The 18,113-nt window shown below is 62.6% G+C and overlaps 8 protein-coding genes across 8 annotated transcripts in view; 3 read left to right on the forward strand and 5 right to left on the reverse strand.

Annotated features, from left to right (window-relative positions):
• RHTO_01280 (uncharacterized protein) overlaps nucleotides 1-1,464 on the forward strand; it is a gene marked incomplete at both ends in the record, with an annotated part of 2,007 nt that extends 543 nt beyond the window's left edge. The window contains 11 exons of the mRNA XM_016414963.1: nucleotides 17-163; nucleotides 247-291; nucleotides 345-413; nucleotides 482-541; nucleotides 601-789; nucleotides 852-863; nucleotides 921-974; nucleotides 1,041-1,085; nucleotides 1,153-1,200; nucleotides 1,267-1,272; nucleotides 1,379-1,464. Coding sequence (XP_016273184.1) covers nucleotides 17-163; nucleotides 247-291; nucleotides 345-413; nucleotides 482-541; nucleotides 601-789; nucleotides 852-863; nucleotides 921-974; nucleotides 1,041-1,085; nucleotides 1,153-1,200; nucleotides 1,267-1,272; nucleotides 1,379-1,464 — 761 coding nt within the window. The remainder of the gene's footprint in view (nucleotides 1-16; nucleotides 164-246; nucleotides 292-344; nucleotides 414-481; nucleotides 542-600; nucleotides 790-851; nucleotides 864-920; nucleotides 975-1,040; nucleotides 1,086-1,152; nucleotides 1,201-1,266; nucleotides 1,273-1,378) is intronic.
• A 383-nt stretch (nucleotides 1,465-1,847) lies between these two features.
• RHTO_01281 (zinc finger, C2H2-type domain containing protein) lies at nucleotides 1,848-2,243 on the reverse strand (the record flags this gene model as incomplete). The annotated part of the gene is made up of 1 exon (XM_016414964.1): nucleotides 1,848-2,243. One exon carries the CDS (start codon nucleotides 2,241-2,243, stop codon nucleotides 1,848-1,850), a length of 396 nt encoding a protein of 131 aa, XP_016273185.1.
• A 114-nt stretch (nucleotides 2,244-2,357) lies between these two features.
• Nucleotides 2,358-2,880, reverse strand: RHTO_01282 (uncharacterized protein; the record flags this gene model as incomplete). The annotated part of the gene is made up of 2 exons (XM_016414965.1): nucleotides 2,358-2,612; nucleotides 2,674-2,880. 2 exons carry the CDS (start codon nucleotides 2,878-2,880, stop codon nucleotides 2,358-2,360), a joined length of 462 nt encoding a protein of 153 aa, XP_016273186.1.
• Nucleotides 2,881-3,032: 152 nt separating this feature from the next.
• RHTO_01283 (SprT-like domain containing protein) lies at nucleotides 3,033-5,765 on the forward strand (the record flags this gene model as incomplete). Its single annotated transcript, XM_016414966.1, has 8 exons — nucleotides 3,033-3,568; nucleotides 3,633-3,998; nucleotides 4,059-4,335; nucleotides 4,391-4,755; nucleotides 4,832-5,023; nucleotides 5,081-5,191; nucleotides 5,250-5,439; nucleotides 5,538-5,765. 8 exons carry the CDS (start codon nucleotides 3,033-3,035, stop codon nucleotides 5,763-5,765), a joined length of 2,265 nt encoding a protein of 754 aa, XP_016273187.1.
• A 1,100-nt stretch (nucleotides 5,766-6,865) lies between these two features.
• Nucleotides 6,866-9,297, reverse strand: RHTO_01284 (sodium:inorganic phosphate symporter; the record flags this gene model as incomplete). The annotated part of the gene is made up of 11 exons (XM_016414967.1): nucleotides 6,866-6,903; nucleotides 6,964-7,101; nucleotides 7,162-7,288; nucleotides 7,353-7,653; nucleotides 7,712-8,105; nucleotides 8,164-8,493; nucleotides 8,553-8,628; nucleotides 8,695-8,846; nucleotides 8,939-8,968; nucleotides 9,054-9,186; nucleotides 9,259-9,297. The coding sequence occupies 11 exons, from the start codon at nucleotides 9,295-9,297 to the stop codon at nucleotides 6,866-6,868; spliced, it is 1,758 nt and encodes a 585-aa protein (XP_016273188.1).
• Nucleotides 9,298-10,225: 928 nt separating this feature from the next.
• Nucleotides 10,226-11,597, forward strand: RHTO_01285 (DNA recombination/repair protein RecA/RadB, ATP-binding domain containing protein; the record flags this gene model as incomplete). Its single annotated transcript, XM_016414968.1, has 5 exons — nucleotides 10,226-10,325; nucleotides 10,391-11,029; nucleotides 11,083-11,159; nucleotides 11,212-11,502; nucleotides 11,565-11,597. The coding sequence occupies 5 exons, from the start codon at nucleotides 10,226-10,228 to the stop codon at nucleotides 11,595-11,597; spliced, it is 1,140 nt and encodes a 379-aa protein (XP_016273189.1).
• Nucleotides 11,598-11,855: 258 nt separating this feature from the next.
• RHTO_01286 (SWIB complex BAF60b domain-containing protein) lies at nucleotides 11,856-13,428 on the reverse strand (the record flags this gene model as incomplete). Its single annotated transcript, XM_016414969.1, has 8 exons — nucleotides 11,856-12,045; nucleotides 12,105-12,131; nucleotides 12,194-12,219; nucleotides 12,301-12,381; nucleotides 12,463-12,909; nucleotides 13,006-13,101; nucleotides 13,214-13,279; nucleotides 13,390-13,428. The coding sequence occupies 8 exons, from the start codon at nucleotides 13,426-13,428 to the stop codon at nucleotides 11,856-11,858; spliced, it is 972 nt and encodes a 323-aa protein (XP_016273190.1).
• Nucleotides 13,429-13,787: 359 nt separating this feature from the next.
• On the reverse strand, nucleotides 13,788-17,654 carry RHTO_01287 (calcium ion binding membrane protein; the record flags this gene model as incomplete). Its single annotated transcript, XM_016414970.1, has 1 exon — nucleotides 13,788-17,654. The coding sequence occupies one exon, from the start codon at nucleotides 17,652-17,654 to the stop codon at nucleotides 13,788-13,790; it is 3,867 nt and encodes a 1,288-aa protein (XP_016273191.1).
• Nucleotides 17,655-18,113: the final 459 nt, after the last annotated feature.

Consider the following 18,113-nt stretch of genomic DNA (forward strand, 5'->3'; position numbering starts at 1 on the left):
GGCTATGGCGGCGAAGGCTTGAAGGGCAAGAGCGGCGTCTACAAGCGCAGCAATCTCGGCGGCGGCCTCGACGGCGGAAAATTCAGCCAAGGCGCTTTCCTCGACGGATGGGGTCCGATCGACGCCTTCGACGGTGGATACGGTGGCAAGGGACTCGGACTCGGTGCGTTCGACTCTTTCTCCTCTCATGCGTCTGCGCTGACTTCGCTCGACTCGCCATCTGCGCTGACTTCGCTCGACTCGCAGGCTACGGCGGTGGATACGGTGGCGGATACGGCGGCAAGGGTCTCGGTGCGTTTTCCTTCCGGCCCGTACGCGCAACAACGCTGACCTCGCGCGTGCAGGTCTCGTCGGTGGTGCGTACGGCGGCAAGGGCTTTGTCGGCTCGGGCTACGGCGGCGCTGCGAAGCAGGGTGCGTCTCGCTCGCGTCTGTCTTCCCTCTTTCGATCGCTGACCCCTTCGCGCCCTCGGTCTCCGCAGGCCACGCCAACGAGTGGGCCGACGCCGACCACTACAACAACGGCGCCAACTACGCCAAGGGTGCGTCCCGCACTCCTCTGCTCTCGTCTCCCGCTCTCGCTGACTCCACTCGCACACAGCCAACCACGCCGGCGCCGAGCAGGACTTTGGCCACAACAAAGAGTACAACCACGTCGACGGCGCCTACGACCGCGCAAAGGGTAACGCCGAGGAGTACAACGCCGCGAAGGCGTACGGTGGCAAGGCGGCCCACGCCAACGCTGAGAACGCCGGCGCCGAGGCGGCGGAGCACGAAGCGAAGAACTCTGGTGCGTTCGCCTGCTCTTTCTCCCTTCCCTGCGCTGACGTCTTCTCGCTCCGCTCCCGCCAGGCTACGGCTCCGGTTCGTCCCCTCCTCGCTCGTCCGCTTGCTCGCTGACTCCGCACCTTCGCATCGCAGCCTACGGCTCGAAACTCGGCGGCTACGGCGGCGGATACGGCGGCGGATACGGCGGTGAGTCGAAGCACCTGCTTGCCCTCACTCACGCTCGAGGCTGACCTCTTCCTCCCCCTTGCGCAGGCTACGGTGCCAAGGGCCTCGGCGGATACGGCGGAGGATACGGCGGTGCGTCCTCGCTTTCCTTCCCCTCTTCCTCGTTCTCGGCTGACCTCGCTCTCGTCTCTTCGCACAGGCTACGAGGGCGTCAAGCCTGTCGGCGGCTACGGCGGTGGCTACGGCGGTGAGTCGAAGCACCTGCTATTCCTCAGTTCCGTTCGAGGCTGACCTGCTCCTCTCCCTCGCGCAGGCTACGGTGCCAAGGGCCTCGGCGGATACGGCGGAGGATACGGCGGCAAGTCCTCGCTTTCCTTCCCCTCTCCCTCGCCCGCTGCTGACCTTACTCTCGTCCCTTCGCACAGGCTACGAGGGCGTCAAGCCTGTTGGCGGATACGGCGGCGGATACGGCGGTTACGAGGGCGTCAAGGGCGGCTACTCGGGCTACTGAGCGCCTTCGTCGCCTCGTGCGTCCTCCCTTTCGCGCTTCCTCTCGCCTCCTTGCGCTGACTGCTCTCTCCATGCAGGTTCTCCGCGTTCCCCTCTCGCAAAAGCATCCTCTTCGCTCGCATTTTACCCTTTCCTTTCCCTTTCCTTTCGCATCGCCTGGCTTTCTTCCCACTCGAGTAGCTCTGCATGACTTGCAAGCGTAGCCTCGCTTTTACTCCCTCCTGCTCTGGGGAGCTAAGCAAGCATTCCCAGCGAGAGTGCCAGCGGAACCGGGCGCCAGAGATTCAGCGAGAGGAGAGGCAGGCGAAAGTCGTTCGAGAGAAGACGTTGGAAGAGAACCCGTTACAACACTCGCTACGTCACAGTACCGCTCCCTCTTCGCCCTCACAAACCCATCTCGACTTCACCCGCGACCCGCTCGCCCAACCTGACAGCCCTGTCGTCGCCCCACCTCGAGCGTACCATCGTACGACGCTTCCTCGTACTCGAGGCGACGAGTACTTGGAGTGGGCGAGCGGAGGAAGCGAGGGAGGATGTAACGAAGGACGAAGTGGAGGAGGCGAGATTGGAGGGGAGGAGGCGAGGAGGCGAGATGAGTGCCGGGCGACGTCGTCTTCCACATTCCTGCGAGTCAGAACGTCTTCCAGCGTCGCGAAAACCATCTCGCCGAGCTTTGGGAGTCACTCGGCAGGTCGCGGCGTCGAAATGGACTCCGCGAAGGTGTCGAGGAGGAGGGTGGCGAAGTCGAAAGTCGACGCCGCATGTCAGGTTGGCGCACATCGTCGTCGACTAGTGTACCTGTGCTCACGAGACGTCAAGGGTCACGTCCGGAATCATAAAAGCGAGACGAGACGACACTCACCTCGTCGACCACCGCCCTCGACCCTTTCTCCCTCATCCTGTCGCCCTGTTCTCCTCCGTCTCCTCCAGCTCCAGCTTCTCGAGTTCAATCTCGACGCGGGGCGTCTCCCGCCCGCTCGAATGGCCTCGCTCGTCCTCCTCCTCGTCCACCTTCGCAACCCGCGACTCCGCCTCCTCCTCCTCCTTTCGCTGTTTCCCCTGCGCTGACCCCTCCTTCGTGTCCTCCTCGTCGCCGTCGTCGTCGCTGACCCCGCCGGGATGGCATTCGCTCCACACCTTCGCCTCCTCCTGCTCGACCCGACCTTGGAATCAGCTCCTCCTCCTCCTCGACGAGGAGAGCCGGGCTTACCTTCCAGATCTCGCGCACACACGGTCTGCAGTTGCTGCCACAGCACTCCCACGCCTCTGGCTCCTTGGGCGGCCTCGTGCTCCTCCCCGCCGCGAGCAACTGCGCCAGCCTCGACGGTGCGAGGCGACCTCTGCGGACGAGGCGAGCGAGCGTCGGCGAGTCGTCGATGAGCTCGCGATCGACGTCGCTCAGCGTGTGCAGCGACATCTCGACGGCACTGGCGAGCTCACAGCGCCTCGTTCCGCCCGCGGCTTGAGGGGAATTCGCTGCACGTGCCGTGAATTGATGAGGAGGAGGAGCGGGTTCTCTCTCCCTCACACACTCGCTGCTGGGCTGGAAACTGCTTGTACCCTCTCTCCATGGCTCGCAGCGTCTCGAGACGAACGCTGGCTGGGCAGGCGGACCCGAGCGACGACGAACTCCCGCCTCCATCCGCATTGCTCAACACGCTCGCTACTTCCGCCAGACCTCGGGGGGGGACGCCGCCGCCGCTCGTACGGGCCACATCAACGCTGCCACGACGCAGTCCACGGCTGTCAGGCGTGAAGGAGGCCGGGTTGACGGGTTTGCGACGAGGCGAGGTGGTCGGGCCTACCGTGGAGGAACCGCTCGCGCGGCGATCGCCTCGTACGCCTAGGCAGCAGATTGCACAGATTGCGGACTCGCCTACGTCCGCAGAGCAGCATCGCCTACTCGCCGAAGAGCTCTTCCCGCCTTCGCCTCCCGCCAACGTGATTTCGTCTGCCGCCATGTCGCCCGATGTCATCGAGGATTCGGATGAGGAGAGGGGTACGAAGCAGACAGCGATGTCGAGCACGAAGACGGGTCGAACGGCGAGCTATGAGAACGAGGAAGGCGACTTGCTGGCGAAGAGACTGGAGATGCTAGGTTTGAGGTGCGTCCCTCGTTCAAGATCCCCGCGGCAGTGTGGTGACGCTGATACACGCTTCTCGCAACAGCACGCCCCGCGGCCTTCCTCCCGCCGCACCTAGGCGCTCTCCCTCCGTCATCCCCGACTCCGTTGCTTCGACAACTTCTCCTGCTCTCTCCTCAGCCCCCTCAACCCGAACCTCAGCTTCACCCTCTCGCAGTCCAGCATCGCGCCTATCCTCCAAACCGCCTGCCAAGCTGTCTACCTCGACAAGAACACGCGAGACTCGAATCGAGGCGGAGACGGTCGTCGTACAGGAGACGCAAGAGGACGAAGAGGTCATCCTGGCTTGTACAGACGACGTAGAAGAGGAGGAAGCGCTCGCAACGGGCATTGGAAGCAAGTCTGGCTGGTGGAGCGAAGACGTGACCGAGACTGACGGCATATTGATATAGTGCGTGGTACTTCACACCCTCTTGCGCTCAGAGAATCGACTGACGATTGTGAATCGTAGCGAGCCGACACCGAGGAAACGACTTGTCAAGCTTCCCTCTTCCCGCGCCTCCCCTTCGCCGTTCCTCAAATCCGCCAAATCCCCTGCACACTCTTCAAGCTCGGCTCCCGCTTCGAAAGCGGTGCCCGGTGGACGCAAAGAGACCCGATATGGAACGGAACCGCCTGCGAAGGACGCGAAGGCTCGCGGTTCGAAGCTAAGGGTCGAAATCGACCTCACCGGCGAGAGTAGCGAGGAGGAGATCTTGGACATGGACAAGAAGGTCCGCGACGACGAAGTGCGTCCGGTGATGACTCTTCGTTCGACCAACGGTGAGGCTGACATGCACACAGTCCCTCCCGCCGCCTCCGACTCGCCGAAGGCCAACTTCACCTCCCTCCTCTGGTCCTGCACCTCCATCCAGCCCTCATACCCCTATCGCACGCCCCAAAGCCCCTCGACTTCCGTCACAGCCCCTTCCTCCTCGCACACCCTCGTCAACCTCCTCCGTTCCCCGCCTCACTCCCAAAGACCGCCAGGCTCTCCCGCTGCTACTCATTCGGGAGCTCGACAAGTCCGTCTTTCGCAAGCGTTGGGATGGGTTGAGGTGTCTGGATAAGAAGGGCGAGGGAGGAAGGGGGAAGGGCTTGCCGGAGGGCATCGAGGTTGTCTGGAGTAAAAGGCTATTGAAGACGGCCGGAAGGGCGACATGGAAAAGGTGCGCGAGGACTCGTCACGCTCAGCTGCGACCCTCAGGGCAGCAAGCTGATTGAACAGGTTGTTGAACTGCACAGGTCCCGCACGGCTACGATGCCCGGCTCGCCTGAAAAGACGACGACCCACCAAGCTCTCGTCGAACTCTCGGTCAAGGTCACCGATACCGAGGCCAAGCTCAAGCATACGCTCGCGCACGAGCTGTGTCACCTCGCGGCGTGGGCAATGGACGGCGAGATGAAGCCGCCGCACGGACCGGCCTTCAAGACCTGGTAAGCTGTACTCCTCATCTTCCCGCACACAGTAGCTGACGCTGTACTCTCTCGCAGGGCGAAGCGCGTCATGCTTGTCCGCCCCGACATGGAGGTCACGACAACGCACTCGTACGAAATCGTCTACAAATACCGCTGGCAATGCACTCGCGCGACCTGCGGCAAGATGTGCGTCTCTCTTTGCCACTATTCGGATGCGTGAACAATAACACATAAACTCTCACAGCTTCAGCCGCCACTCGAACTCGATTAACCCCTCCACGCACGGCTGTCCCTGCGGTTCCCGCATCGTCCCGATCGACAAGGATGGGAATGTCAAGTCTGGACACGGAGGTTTGCCGTCGTTTGGAGGAACAGGCGGACCGGCGACGCCCAAGACGGAGCGGAAGAAGAGCAAATGGGTCGAGTTCTTGCAGGTGAGTCGGGCGAGCCCTGTCTCCCACCACCAAGGGACTCGCCTTGGCTCTACTCGTGCGAAAAAGCCGTCGTTGACGCGACTCGCCGCCGCTCGCAGGCCCAGTCGCCCCTCATCCGCCGCGACAATCCGTCCCTCCCGCAATCTGAAGTGTTCAAGATCGCAGCCGAGCGCTGGAAGGTGGTCAAAGCAGCTTCTGCAACACCCTCGGTACCGGCAACGCCCAGCAAGAAGGCAGCAACGAGCGGTAGTGTCGCGCTTGAGCTGGACTCGGACGGGGAGAGCGAGGGAGACTTGGGAGACAAGCTCGGACGGCTCGAGCTGTAATGCACGCGTCGGATGTTGACCGGCTGGGTGTTCGCAGCAGAAGGGCAGCCACAAGTCCAGCGTCTAGGAGGAGTAGCTTGTCTGAGAAAGCCATCGCGCTGCCGGTCGTCGAACGCTCGAACAGCGTCGATGTCGCATGAACGACGGTCGAGCCAGTGATGCCTGTGGGTCAAGCACGTCAGCAACAAGGTCACGAGAGCGGTAGAAACGAAGCAGACGCACACATGGTAGTCGAGACGGGCAAGCCGTACTGCGACGCAAGGACGACGGTGATGGCACTGCCGAGCTCCATCGAGAAGCCGCGCGACGGCGAGTGGAGAGTAATCTTGTTGCCGAGAACGCGCATGATCTGCAAGAAGGAGGCGGAAGAGGGTCAAAAAAAAGTCAAAAAATCGCATTCTGGACTTCGCAGAACTCACGTTGTATCCGTAGGTCGCCAAACCAAGCACGAGGAAGTGTCCTGGTCGAGAAGCATGGGAACGTCAGATCTGGCCAAGGCGCTGCGCCGTCGGTCGGAGGAAAGGGTGGACCGGAGACGCCCAAGACGGAGCGGAAGAAGAGCAAATGGGTCGACTTTCTGCAGGTGCGTTGCGCTTCTCTCCGCCTAAAGCCTGTCGCTCGCCTCGAGGTCATTTTCACGACTGCGTTGACATCGCCCACCACCCTTGCAGGCCCAGTCACCCCTCCCGCGACAACCCTTCGCTCCCGCAGTCTGAGGTCTGCAGGGTCGCAGCCGAGCACTGGAAGGCGGTCAAAGCGGCTTCTGCAACAGTTTTGGTATCGTCAACGCCGAGCAACAAGTCAGGAAGGAGCGTTGGCGTCGCGCTTGACCTGGACTCGGAAGATAGCGAGGGCCTCGGGAGACAAGTTGGGACGCCTCGAGCTTTAGATCGACGGGTTGGATGTTGACCGGCTGAGAGAGCTGCCACAAGTTCAGCCTCAAGCGAGGAACAGCTTGCCTGAGAAGGCTCTCGCGCTGCTGGAGATCGAACGCTCGAACAGCTTCCATGTCGCATGAACGAGTGACCCAAACGAATGTAACTACATCATTATACGGACTAGGAGAGGACGCCAAGGACCGGAAGACGAATGGAACCAAGCTACTGCGAGGGGAAGTGAGGCGCGTTGAGGACGATGCCTGGTGTGGGAAGCGAGCGTCAGCAACGGCGAGGTGAGAAGGCGCTAGGGGTCGACGCACCCATCAAGCAGCCAGCAAGAGTGCCGACAACGGGGACGGTGATGACCCATCCCAAGAAGATCCAGCCGACCGCACGCCAGTTGACGGCGCGGAAGTCGCCGTTGCAGAGCGCGACGCCGACGGTCGAGCCAGTGATGCCTGTGGGTTAAGCACGTCAGCAACAAGGTCACGAGAGCGGTAGAGACGAAGCAGACTCACACATGGTGGTCGAGACGGGCAAGCCGTACTGCGACGCGAGGACGACGGTGATGGCGCTGCCGAGCTCCATCGAGAAGCCGCGCGACGGCGAGTGGAGCGTAATCTTGTTGCCGAGAACGCGCATGATCTGCAAGAAGGAGGCGGAAGAGGGTCAAGTCAAAAAATCGCATCCTGGACTTCGCAGAACTCACGTTGTAACCGTATGTCCCGAGACCAAGCACGAGGAAGCACGCGCCGGCCACGAGGATCCACACAGGCACATCCGTCTTCTTGCCACTGAGCGTTGCCGTCGACCAGGTGTGGTAGATAACCGCGAAGGGGCCGACAGCGTTGCCGAGGTCGTTCGCGCCGTGGGCGAACGAGTTGACGCAGGCGGTGAGGACCTGGACGAAGGAGTAGCACGCCTCGGTCTCGTTGGGGTACTGCTTGGCGCGCTCGTAGACCTGGGCCATGCGACGGTGCTCGGGAGTGCCGGCGAGACCGGCTTGCGCGCTGTTTCGCCCAACTCGTCAGCGAGGTATTCTCGACGAGTGTGCACATGAGAACGCACGCGTGGATGTCGTAGGTCGTGCCGTGCGTGAGGACCTTTTTGACGTACGGAACCGCCTTGTAGCGAAGGATGATCCAGAGGTTCTTCGGCTCCGCCCAAACGCCCTCAATCGGGTGCGGGTCCGCGCGCTCAACCTCCTTCTGGAGCGTCGACTCGTGCGTCCGGGGGACGGTCGTGTCCTCGCCCTCGATGATCTTGTCCTTGTCCTCGTACGACTCGCTGGGCGAGCCAGACTCGGCGTCCTGAACGGGCTGGCGGACGTTGCCGTGCGTCTCGCCCTCGCGGTCGGCGCGCATGCGGTAATCGGGAACGGACGAGAGGCGCTCCTCGGCGTCTGCGGGGGGCTTGCGGAACCAGAGAAGCGGGCCGAGGAAGAAGTGGTAGAAGCGGATGGCTGCGTGGCACGCGAGTGTCAGCGGTGCATCATGAGCTGTTGAAGGATCTGAGCGCACTGTAATCCTTCTTGGCGACGCGAGCGTGGACGTAGGGAACCCAGAAGAGGACGGCGAGGAGGGCAACAACCGCGGCAGTTCCGACGGTGGCAGCCGCGACACCGCTGCTCGAGAGCTCCTTGAGGCCGAGCGATGGAGCGCCCTTGTAGATGATCGAGAGCGTCATGACGGCCGCGCAAGTGAAGAAGACGACGGGTCCACTGCCGAGCGCCCAGGGGAAGGAGTTGCGGCGGGCGAGGACACCGAACTTGACGAGGAGGTAGACGACGGCACCGAAGCCACCGGCGATGGCGGGGGCGATACCGAAGCCGGCGAAGATGGTGGCGAGACCTGCGAGACCCGAACCGTCAGCTTTGACTTTGGCCATCCGCTAGTCGACCAAGACGCACCTTTTCCGCCATTCCAACCCCACTGCACCGAGTCTGCGCCGCCAAGCGCGACACCAACACCAGCAACCGCAGAGACCTGCGAGGTAAGAAGGCCAGCTTAGCCTTGCGATCTTCCTCCTCAACGTCTTCCGCGAGTACGCACAATCGAGTACGTAGTCGAGACGGGCCAGCCCATGCGAGTGCAGACCATCAACCAGCTGCCGGAGGCGACGATGGCGCAGGTGAAGGCGAGGAGCTGGATGCCTGGGTCGCCGCGGAAGGCGGCCGACTGGATGATGCCGCTTTTGATGGTGTCTGCGAGAGACGAAAATGTCAGCACAGGATGGCAGTCTGGAAATCCCGGCCGAAGACGAGGCTGCGAGAAGGAGGCGCAAACTAGGACTTACCGGCGGTGCGGGATCCAACCGAGACGGCGCCTGTTCAACGCCGTAGCGAGGTACATCAGCATCTTTGAGAGATAGGAAGGTACACGCTGGTTGAGGCGTCGAAGGGGAAACTCACCGACGAACTCCATGACCGCCGCTCCAAGGACTGCCTGCCTCATCGTAAGCGATTTACTCGCGACAGACGTCGCCCAGCTATTGGCAGCGTCGTTAGCGCCAATGTTGAAGGCGTCGAGGATAGCGAACAGCGTCTGTGATGAAGGAGAAGGAGGAATTCGAGGTCAGCGGCGCGAGCAGGGGGAGAACGGGCGCAGTGGACGTACGCCGATCGCAAAGAGGTAATCGTATTGGTGCATAGGCATCTTGACGACGGTTGGCTGCTGGCAGGAGCGACAGAGACGAGAGAGAGAGAGCAGCAAGGCGACGCGATCCTTTCAAGGCGACGCCAGCCGCACGAGCGAACATTTCGAAATGCGCGACGTTGGAACGTGCAGCGTTGAGCGCCGTCGAACACAGCATCCCGCGTGAGCCAAGACGACCTCGAGAGAGAAGCCAAGCTTGAGGACGATGCCAAGCTCGTCCGGTCCGGATACGGACAGCAAGACCCAAGCAAGACTGTCCTCACACGTTTGTCGGTTTGAGCGTGTGCCACTGCAACGCCTGCCAGCTCGGCAGCACTCGTGTGTCGAGTTGGGTCTGTCGGAGTCAAGATCGCGCGCTCAAGAGAATCCTTGGCGAGGACGAGAGTTGGTCGGAAGTGCGGAGTCCGGGTGGCCACGCTTTGGCGCTCGTGCGCTTGCTGAGCAGCTCGTGCGCGACATCAGCTCCACCAGTAACACATTTGCCCCGGACAGCACCCCTCCTCATGGCCAGCTCGACGTCTTTTCCCTTAGGTTGAGGCACGAAGGCCAAGGACGGCGAGTTCGGAAGTCAAAGCGAGGGAAGATCCCTCGTGCACGTTCGCCTGCCACCGCTGGACCCTTCGTAATCCCTCGCCGCTCTCATCGCGGCCCCTCAGCCCGTTGCCGTTTTGTTGGCCTCGTCGGATTCTTCGAGCTGATGAAGATTGGGCAGTGAGAATGCCGACACGCGCGGCGCTCGTCGAGACTGATGGCTCGTGAATAGCAGCTAGCAGTCGATCGCACTCCTCCAGCGAGGGATGGTTGCGGGACGAGGAGGAGATGGAGCGACTTCGAGGTTGGGTCTCTTCCTCAACCGCTCACCCACCCAGCTAATTTCCAGGGGTGCGCAAGCCCAACAGACGCTGCTATCAGAGCCTTCCGACGCGCCATGAGCGCCACACCGCTCTCGACGCTCCTCCCTACCCTCCTCCCCCACGAAGACCTCTCGCTCGCTCTCGAGATTCTAGCTTCGCACGGGGTTGTCCAGGGTGCGCCTCAGCTGCTCTGTAGAAGCTCCCAGCTGGCTCACACAAGGCGCCATCCCGCTGCACAGACGTCGACTTGCTCTTCCCCCCGCCTCTTCCGCCGCACGCCTCTCTTCCGCCCGAGACACTTGACCGGCTACGCTCCCTCGTCGCGACAAAACTCAGCGCAACCTCAACATCCGGCGCGTACCTGCTCCAGCAGTCCCGCGATCGCAAAGGCAAGCAACCTCAGCGGTTCTCCTCGACCCTCGACGACTTTGACGACGACCTCGACGGCGGCTTCGACGTTGGCGAAGTGATCGAGCTTACTGGTCCACGGCGGAGCGGCCGAACTGCTTTCGCGCTCTACGTCCTGCTGTTCCACCTCCTCATTCACCGCGAGAGACGCGCGGCATGGCTCGACACGACCTCGACTTTCGACCCGTATCGCTGTCTCGCCATCCTGCGGGACCACCTCATTCCGCGCCTCCGAGCGATGGGCGGCTCGTTCGCGAGCGAAGACGGGGTCGAGCCAGAACCGGAGAAACTGGCGATTGAGGTACTGGATCGTCTCGCGGTCTCGCAGGTGTCCAAGTCCGGCGCGGCGCTGGACATCTTGACGGCGGAAGCGAGGGCGCAGGGGAAGCCGCAGACGCTGGATATGGTGGTTATCGACACGCTTGACGTGCTTGTTGGCGGAGAAGCGGTAGCGAGCGGGTCTGCGCAAGGTGCGTTGCACGAATCCAACCTCGCAGAACCAGTCTCACAGGACTCTGTGCAGGGAATGCCAACCTCATCGCCTTCATGCGCCGCCTGCACGGCATCGCCCGCTCATCTAGCAACCCACTCGCGGTCTTCGTGCGTCGTTTCACACGACTGCTCGCATACCGACTGACCGCCCTTCGTGCAGGTCATCACCACCCTCTCTTCTCCTCCCCCCACCCACGCCGCATCATCCCGCAAACCCGCCCCTCCCGAGCACCCTCACCAATCCGGCCAACCACCGCCTCTCTCCTCACTCCCGCTTCCAAACCCGCTCAAACCAGCCCTCTCCCCGACATTCAGCTACCTCGTCGACCTATCCTTGCTTTTCATTCCTGCTGAACCGCTTTTCGGAGGGAGGGAGGGGAAGGAACGCGGGTTTGTCGAGGTGGTCAAGAATCGGCGGGCACAGGCGGGAGGGATGATCGGGTTTAGGCTGGTGAATTGCGCAAGCGATTCCATCCTCTCGCTTTGTCAGGTGCTGACTGGATTGTTGCGCAGGAGAACGGTGTCCGGTTCGAACAACTCGAGTAGCTTCTTCCCTCGCAATCGCAACTCTCGCATTCGCATCTCTCGCATTTTCCTCCTCTCGCCTCAACTTCAGGGCGGAAGGCAGGCAGAGGTATCATATCCAACAGGGTAACTACACTAGAGACAGACGAAAGCTATCCGACCTCAAGCGAGCAAGAGAAAGCCATTCGCGGCATCCTTTTTGACCCGCACCCGCACAACGAAGCAAGCGAGCCAACCAAGCAAGCGACCAAGCGACCTCCCCTCCCCTCCGTTCTCCGACTAATCCTCATCGTCCTCGCTGTCCACCTCCGCCGCACTCTTGACCTTCGCACCGGAGGTCCTCCCGACCGAAGGCGAGAATGACTTCTTCGCTGCGGTGGTCGAGGAAACGTCGGAGGTGGCTTCGTCGTCGGAGGCGGGAGGGACGAGATGGGCGTGTTCTTCCGGGTCGAAGGGGTAGAGATGCGGTCTGTGAAGAGGGCGAGTCAGCACGACGTGAAAACGGCAGAAGAGCAGGAGGAGACGAACCCGATATGCTTGGCCATGGTGAACGAGCTGTTCGGTACACGAGAGTCAGCCAGCGCGAGCGGAAAGGCGAAGGATGCGAGAGGACATACTTGATGCGCGAGAACGGGAGCACTTTCTGCAAACGGAAATCAGTGTCAATCGGCGTATGGCTTTGCTGTGACACATCCGACTGAACGCAGACAACTAAGCGGCGCACCTTCAGCGTCTCGTCCGGCAAGATGTCGGTCTTCCTGTTCGGATCTTGCAGCTCGTGCGCCTTGATGTACCTCCAGAGGTACTGTGCGTACGAATGCGAGAAACTGCATCAGTCTCGCGCACAGCATGGACACAGAGAACGATCGCTGCAAACAGGACGCACCTTCGTAACTCCCGGCCTGCTCGCAACGGGCCTCCCGCAAACCGCCGCCATCTCGTCACTCAAGACATGCAATTTGTTGAACCCAGTATGGCTCGTCTTCCGCTTCTTCTTCTTCTTCCCGCCGTCATCCTCGTCGCCCGAATCGTCCGACACCTGAGCCTTCGACTTCTTCTTCCCTCCACGACGAGCAGTAGTCGTTCCTCCGTTCCGCGTCGTGCGTCCTCCACCCATCGCGGCATACTCGGCTTGGAGCTTGCGAGCATACGCCTCGTCGTCGTCTTCTTCGATCTTGGCGGGGCGCGGGGCGGTCGTCGTTGCGAGCGGGAAGGCGGGGGAAGACGTAGGTTCAATGAGCGAGTTCGAGGGAGAGCGGGAGCGCTTGATCTTGTGGAAAGAGGGGAGTTTCGGTTTGGGAGAAGCGGCGGGAGAGGCGGGTTCTGGCTCGTCCTGCGGGAGCGCCGGGTGTTAGCGATTCCTTGCTCGAAACCAGCACTATCTTCTTCACATGGACTCAAGCGCTTCCAGCTGGAATCGCAGACTCACCTCCTCCTCAGCCTCCCCACCTCCCGTAAAGACCTCGGTCGTGAGCGCGTCAATCTCCGCCTTGTGGCTCTTGACATCCAGGTCGGGGTACTTCTCCTGTTGGAACGGAACAAGCGCATTACCGGCTCACTCAGTGCTCTTACGCCCTCAGCAGTAGCCTGACAACCGCTAGGAGGAGGACAAGCGAGGCGAGGACCAGCCAACGCACCTGGAGAGCCCGCCGGACCGCCTTTGCCGAGATACTGGCCCTGTCTGCGCCCGACAAGATGTTCTCCTGCGCGTTTCCGAGCGAGTTGACACAGTGAGCGGCCGAGATGAGCAGGCGGGGGAGGATGACAGTGTCAGCGCTTTGGGCGGCGAGAAGCGAGTCGTGAGCGGACGCACGATGTCTGGACGCAGACTCTGCACGTTGAACATGGCCATCCTGAGCGAGAGAAGCGGTTCAAGCGGTTCTGTTCAAGCCAGACCCTCCTCGCCGCGTCCTTCGACCTTGACCGACTCCTCGGGTGCCGCTAGAAGGGCTGAGAAGGCTTGGAAGGTGTCACGCGTGCAGAGGAAACAGCGCCGCAACGCTTCGTCCGACTCTCCACGCTCCAGCCAGACTTGCTCGCTTTCTCCCCTCTCGACGACTCGACCCAAAACAACGCTGAACGGGCAGAGGTCATTGCTAGAGATGCTACAACTGTTGAGATACGTCTAACGTCTTGCTAGGTACCGCATTACGCGACGAGGGTTCCTGCCCCCGCCGTCTTGTCTATCCGCGAACTCGCTCCGTCTCCCGCTCAGTAAGTCACCAGCCTCAGCTCGCCTTCCTCCTCCTCTCCCTCACCCAGCGTCTCGACGTGCCTGTCGCCGACAACCAGGTCAAACCGCCCAACAACCTGCTCCGTCGAGTCCACGTCGTCCCGACTCCTCCTCTTCCCGCTTCGACTAGGCGAGCCCGGCGTCCGCAGCGCCTTGCGCTCGAGAACGACGACCGGCCATGCTCCTGCGTCGCCTCGCCGCGCCAGGCCGTGCATCTCGATCGACGAGCCGTCGAAGCGGACCCACTCCGGAAGAGGTGCCAGACCGTCTTCCGTCTCTTCGTTCGCGAAGAGTTGCGCCTGGTCCGCGTCGAGCGAGGAGACGTCAATCCAGGCGGAGCAGGTTGCGCGAGGGGGTCCTCCGCGGCCGGGCGAGGAGGTGATGCTGGCAAAGGGAGGCGGATCGAGGCGAGGAACGAAGCGGAAGGGCTCGTTGACGTAGAGCTGGACGCGCAGCGGTTCAAGGTACGACGATGCGCGCTTGTGCGAGACGGACGAGCGCGGTCGGGATGTCGCCTCGGTCGACTGGCGCGAAGTCGAGGAGAAGACGTCGGAGCGAGGCGTGCCGGTCAAGTCGTGCGAGTAGTGCGATCCGCTGCCGCGCGCAGAAGGAGAAGGCATGTACGGCGAAGCGACGGTCGACACGACCGACCCTACATAGCGCATTCCGCCGCCGCTCAACCGCTGGCCATTGACGTCCGTGTCGAATGACGTGCGGGACCGGTACGAGTACGCCGAGCCAGACGGATAGCGCATCGTGTCGCGCTGGTGTGAAGGCGGAGACTGCGAAGCGCGCGGGTAAAAGACGACCGAAGTCGTCGGCGAGCCTTCCCAGTCTGGCGGAGCGTAGACGCCGCTCTTCGGCCTGCCCTCCTCGTCTTCCTCCCACGCGTCCTCGACTGCATCGTCGTCATAGTGCACGTCTTCGGCAGAGGTCGGCTCTGACGGTCGTCGCGCGGCGAGAGAAGCCTGCGAGGTGAAAGTGCGGCTGAAGGGAGGCGGTCGTCGTTCGCTGGTGAACGGCACGAGTCGAGGAGGAGGTCGCTGGAGCGACTCGACCGAAGGCGAGTCGGAGGGATAGCTGCCCGACCTCGACGGCGACGAGAACTGCTGGAAGTGCCGCGACTCGTCGTAGACGACACTCTCCTCCAGCAACATCTCGCTCCGCTCGACCGAGTCGTCCATCCGCCCTTCTCCGCTCGACGAGTCGGAATGCGACGCGACCATCCGGATCCCGCCAGCAGGGTCCGAGACGTCCGCTCCATCGTACGCTGATTCCTCCGTTTCGCCGCTGACCTCCCGCTCGAGTCCTCCGGCTGCCCGGTCCAGCGATCCTGACGAGTGCGTCACGTCGTAGGTATCCCTTGTCGGGCTCAGCGCGGGTGAAGAACCGGGCGAGGTGGTCGGGCTCTTGAGCGGAAGAGGGAGGAAGTCGCGTCGGCGCTGAGGGATCGAAGCCGGAGTTGCGCCGACCCGTCTTGACGAAGACAGCGACGCGAGGGACGCCGGCGAGCCAAACGACCCGCTGCGACTTGTCGTCCGTCGATGAGGTCCTGTCGAGCCAGTGACAGATCCCGACCTCGAGCCGGAGGACGAGTAGAACAAGCTCGAGCTGGCCCCGCTCTCCCAGCTCGAGACGCGTCCGCTCGCTCCAATTGCCCGCCCGGCCGAATTCGTCGGCGTGCCCGTCCGCGCCGACCCGCCGCTATTCTCGCGGTACGTCGAACGGCGGTTGTCGCCCGCCTTTCCGCCCTCAGAGACGACCACGATCCTTCGCGCCTCGTCTGCCTCCGCCTCGTCGATCCCCAGCCCGTACAACGACGTCTCCTGCGGCAGACTCCGCTGCGACATGTCCCGCTCCTTCGCCTTGCCCTTTCCTTTTCCCGTCACGCCCGCCCGAATCGAATCGAGGATACTCCCTCCCGATTCGGATCGGAACAACATGCCCATCACGTCGAATCGTCTCGGCTGCGGTGGCGGAGGCTGCTGGAGGAACGAAGGGAGGCCGGGAGTTGCAGTCGAGGTCGAGGCTGTCGCAGCGGGCGAGGCGGCGTGTTGGTCGACTTGGGCGTGGTGGACGACCGTGATGGGCAACGCCATCGACTCTCCCTTCGTCTCGTCGAGATCCTTCTCGACCCACTCCTTCTCCCCCATCTGCGGCGAAGGCGTGACGACCGTCACTGTACTCGCGCCGCCAAAGACCGAAGCCGAAGCAGGCGTAAGCGGCCTAGGATGGCTGATGACCAGTCCTCCGCTGCTCCGCCTCTTCGTCGGTCCTGCTCCCGCTCCGCCTGCTCGTTGGTCGCGGTGTCGGCGGTAGTACCACAGTGCGAGGAGGACGAGGGCGATGAGGAGCGGGATACCCAATCCGAGACCGAGACCGAGACCTAGCTTCGCGTCGTGCGAGAGACCGTGGCCGCCCGACCCGCCTGTAGGAGCAGTCGTGTTCCCCTGCCCTTCGACAATCTGGACGATGAACGTCGCGCGGCTGATTGCGCCTGTCGAGGGTGCGGTCGCGTCGACGACGACCGAGGCGTTCGAGATGGCGTCTGACGAGTTGAGCGAGGGCGCCGTGCCGGTGAGGGCGAAGGACGAGGGGTCAAACGACAGCCATGAAGCCGCAGCCGAGAGGGAGATCGTGGCAGTCAAGTTGGCGCCGGTCAAGGCGGACGGGAGTGCTCGACGTCGACTGGACGAGGCGGATGGCGAGAGGTAAGGCGTCAGATCCTGCGCGAACTTCTTGCCGCTCTGGACGTCGATCGTCGCTGGCAAAGCCGAGACGTTGAACAGCGAAGGCGAGACGACGAGTGCGACGGTCGTTGCGAGCGAGTCGTTGTACTGGTCGACAAAGGTGAGCGGGATGGAGAGGGGTGTTCCGCCTGTCGCAAATGTCGCTGGTACGTTGCCCGTAATGGCGAGCGTCGCCGCGTCGAAAGTGAGGTCGGAAGAGAGGTTCGCCGGCGCAAAGTTGGCCGAGACGCTCGAGAGGTTGGCGCGCGAGATGGTCGAGTTGTCAATGCGGAAGCCGTCGAGGGGGACGACGTAGTTGACGGGTCCTCCAGGCGTGACATTGACGCTCGGCAGCGGTCCGAACGCCGAATGATTCGCCAGCAACGCCGCTGATCCGAGCAACTCGAACGAGTGGTCGACGACCTCAATCCTAAACGTCTGCGCGACATCGCCGTACCCGAACCTTGAGCTGGCAAAGACGACAAACTCAAAGTCGCCCTTGTTGTATGGGGCGAGTCCGTAGAACGTGACGGTCGAGTTGTCGAATTGGATCCAGCTCGGGAGTGTCGTTGTACCTCGCTCGTACGCCGAGTAGTACATCTTCTCCATCGCGCTGTTTTCGGCCGTGTATTGCTGGAAACCGAAGGAGAAGCTCCACTGCGGAGGAACCTTGAGCGCTCCGTCAGGCGTCAGGCTTCCTCCGCCCGAGACGGCCGCTGCCGAGGCGAGTTGCTCGGAGAGAGGGAGGCGGATGTACGGCGCAGGATCGTTCGCTGGGTCGTCGACGAGCAGCGTGAACGAGTCGCTGCCGCTGCCGGATCCTGACGCAGGTTTGGCGACGACCGTCACCTGCGTCGACCCCAGAGCCGACTGACTCGCTGGCGGCGTGCCGGAGAACGTCCCGCTCGCAGCGTCAAACGTCGCCCATGAAGGTAGCGTTGTCAAGAGCGAGAGGCTGGACGAGCCGGAGAAGGTGCCGGGGAGGATGGTGAAGGTCCAGGGTGCTCCGAGGCGCGCGACGGGCGGTCGTTGTGCTTGGAGAGGGTACACAAGCGAGGGCGCGGCGAGGGCGACGGTCGCCAGGATGCAGACTAGGAGGGCGTGCAGGATGTGCATGTCGAGGATAGGGAACGGAAGGGAGCGTCGAAAAGGAGTGTATCGAAGAGCGGATGGCTCAAGTGGGTTCGTTCGGCCTTGTGCGCGTGTCGTCTGCTCTGTACATCGGCTCTGGTCAGCTCCTCGTGTCCCACGCCCGCTGGAACGCCCTCCGAACGCACCGTCTCGTCCTCCTCACTTTCCCGCGAGAACCCAGTCCCTCAGCTCTTCAGCAAGTCCTTCGCGCGTCCGCCTGATCCCTCAAGAACGCCCAACGAGCCTCTGTGCGCCGTTCAAAGCGCTCATCAGCTCGTGCGAGGGCGTGTGAGAGTCCCGTCACGAAACTCACCTTGGACGCGTCGGAACGAGGCGGTGAAGAGTACGGAGAGGGCGCTGGCGAGCGGGCGGGGCGGGCGCGCTGGTGGGCTCAGCGAATGAGCAGTCTGGCCTGTCTAGCACTTGAGCGAGCGAGAGCGTGTG

The sequence above is a fragment of the Rhodotorula toruloides genome (assembly GCF_000320785.1).
Source record: "Rhodotorula toruloides NP11 unplaced genomic scaffold Scaffold12, whole genome shotgun sequence".
Lineage (NCBI taxonomy): Eukaryota > Fungi > Basidiomycota > Microbotryomycetes > Sporidiobolales > Sporidiobolaceae > Rhodotorula > Rhodotorula toruloides.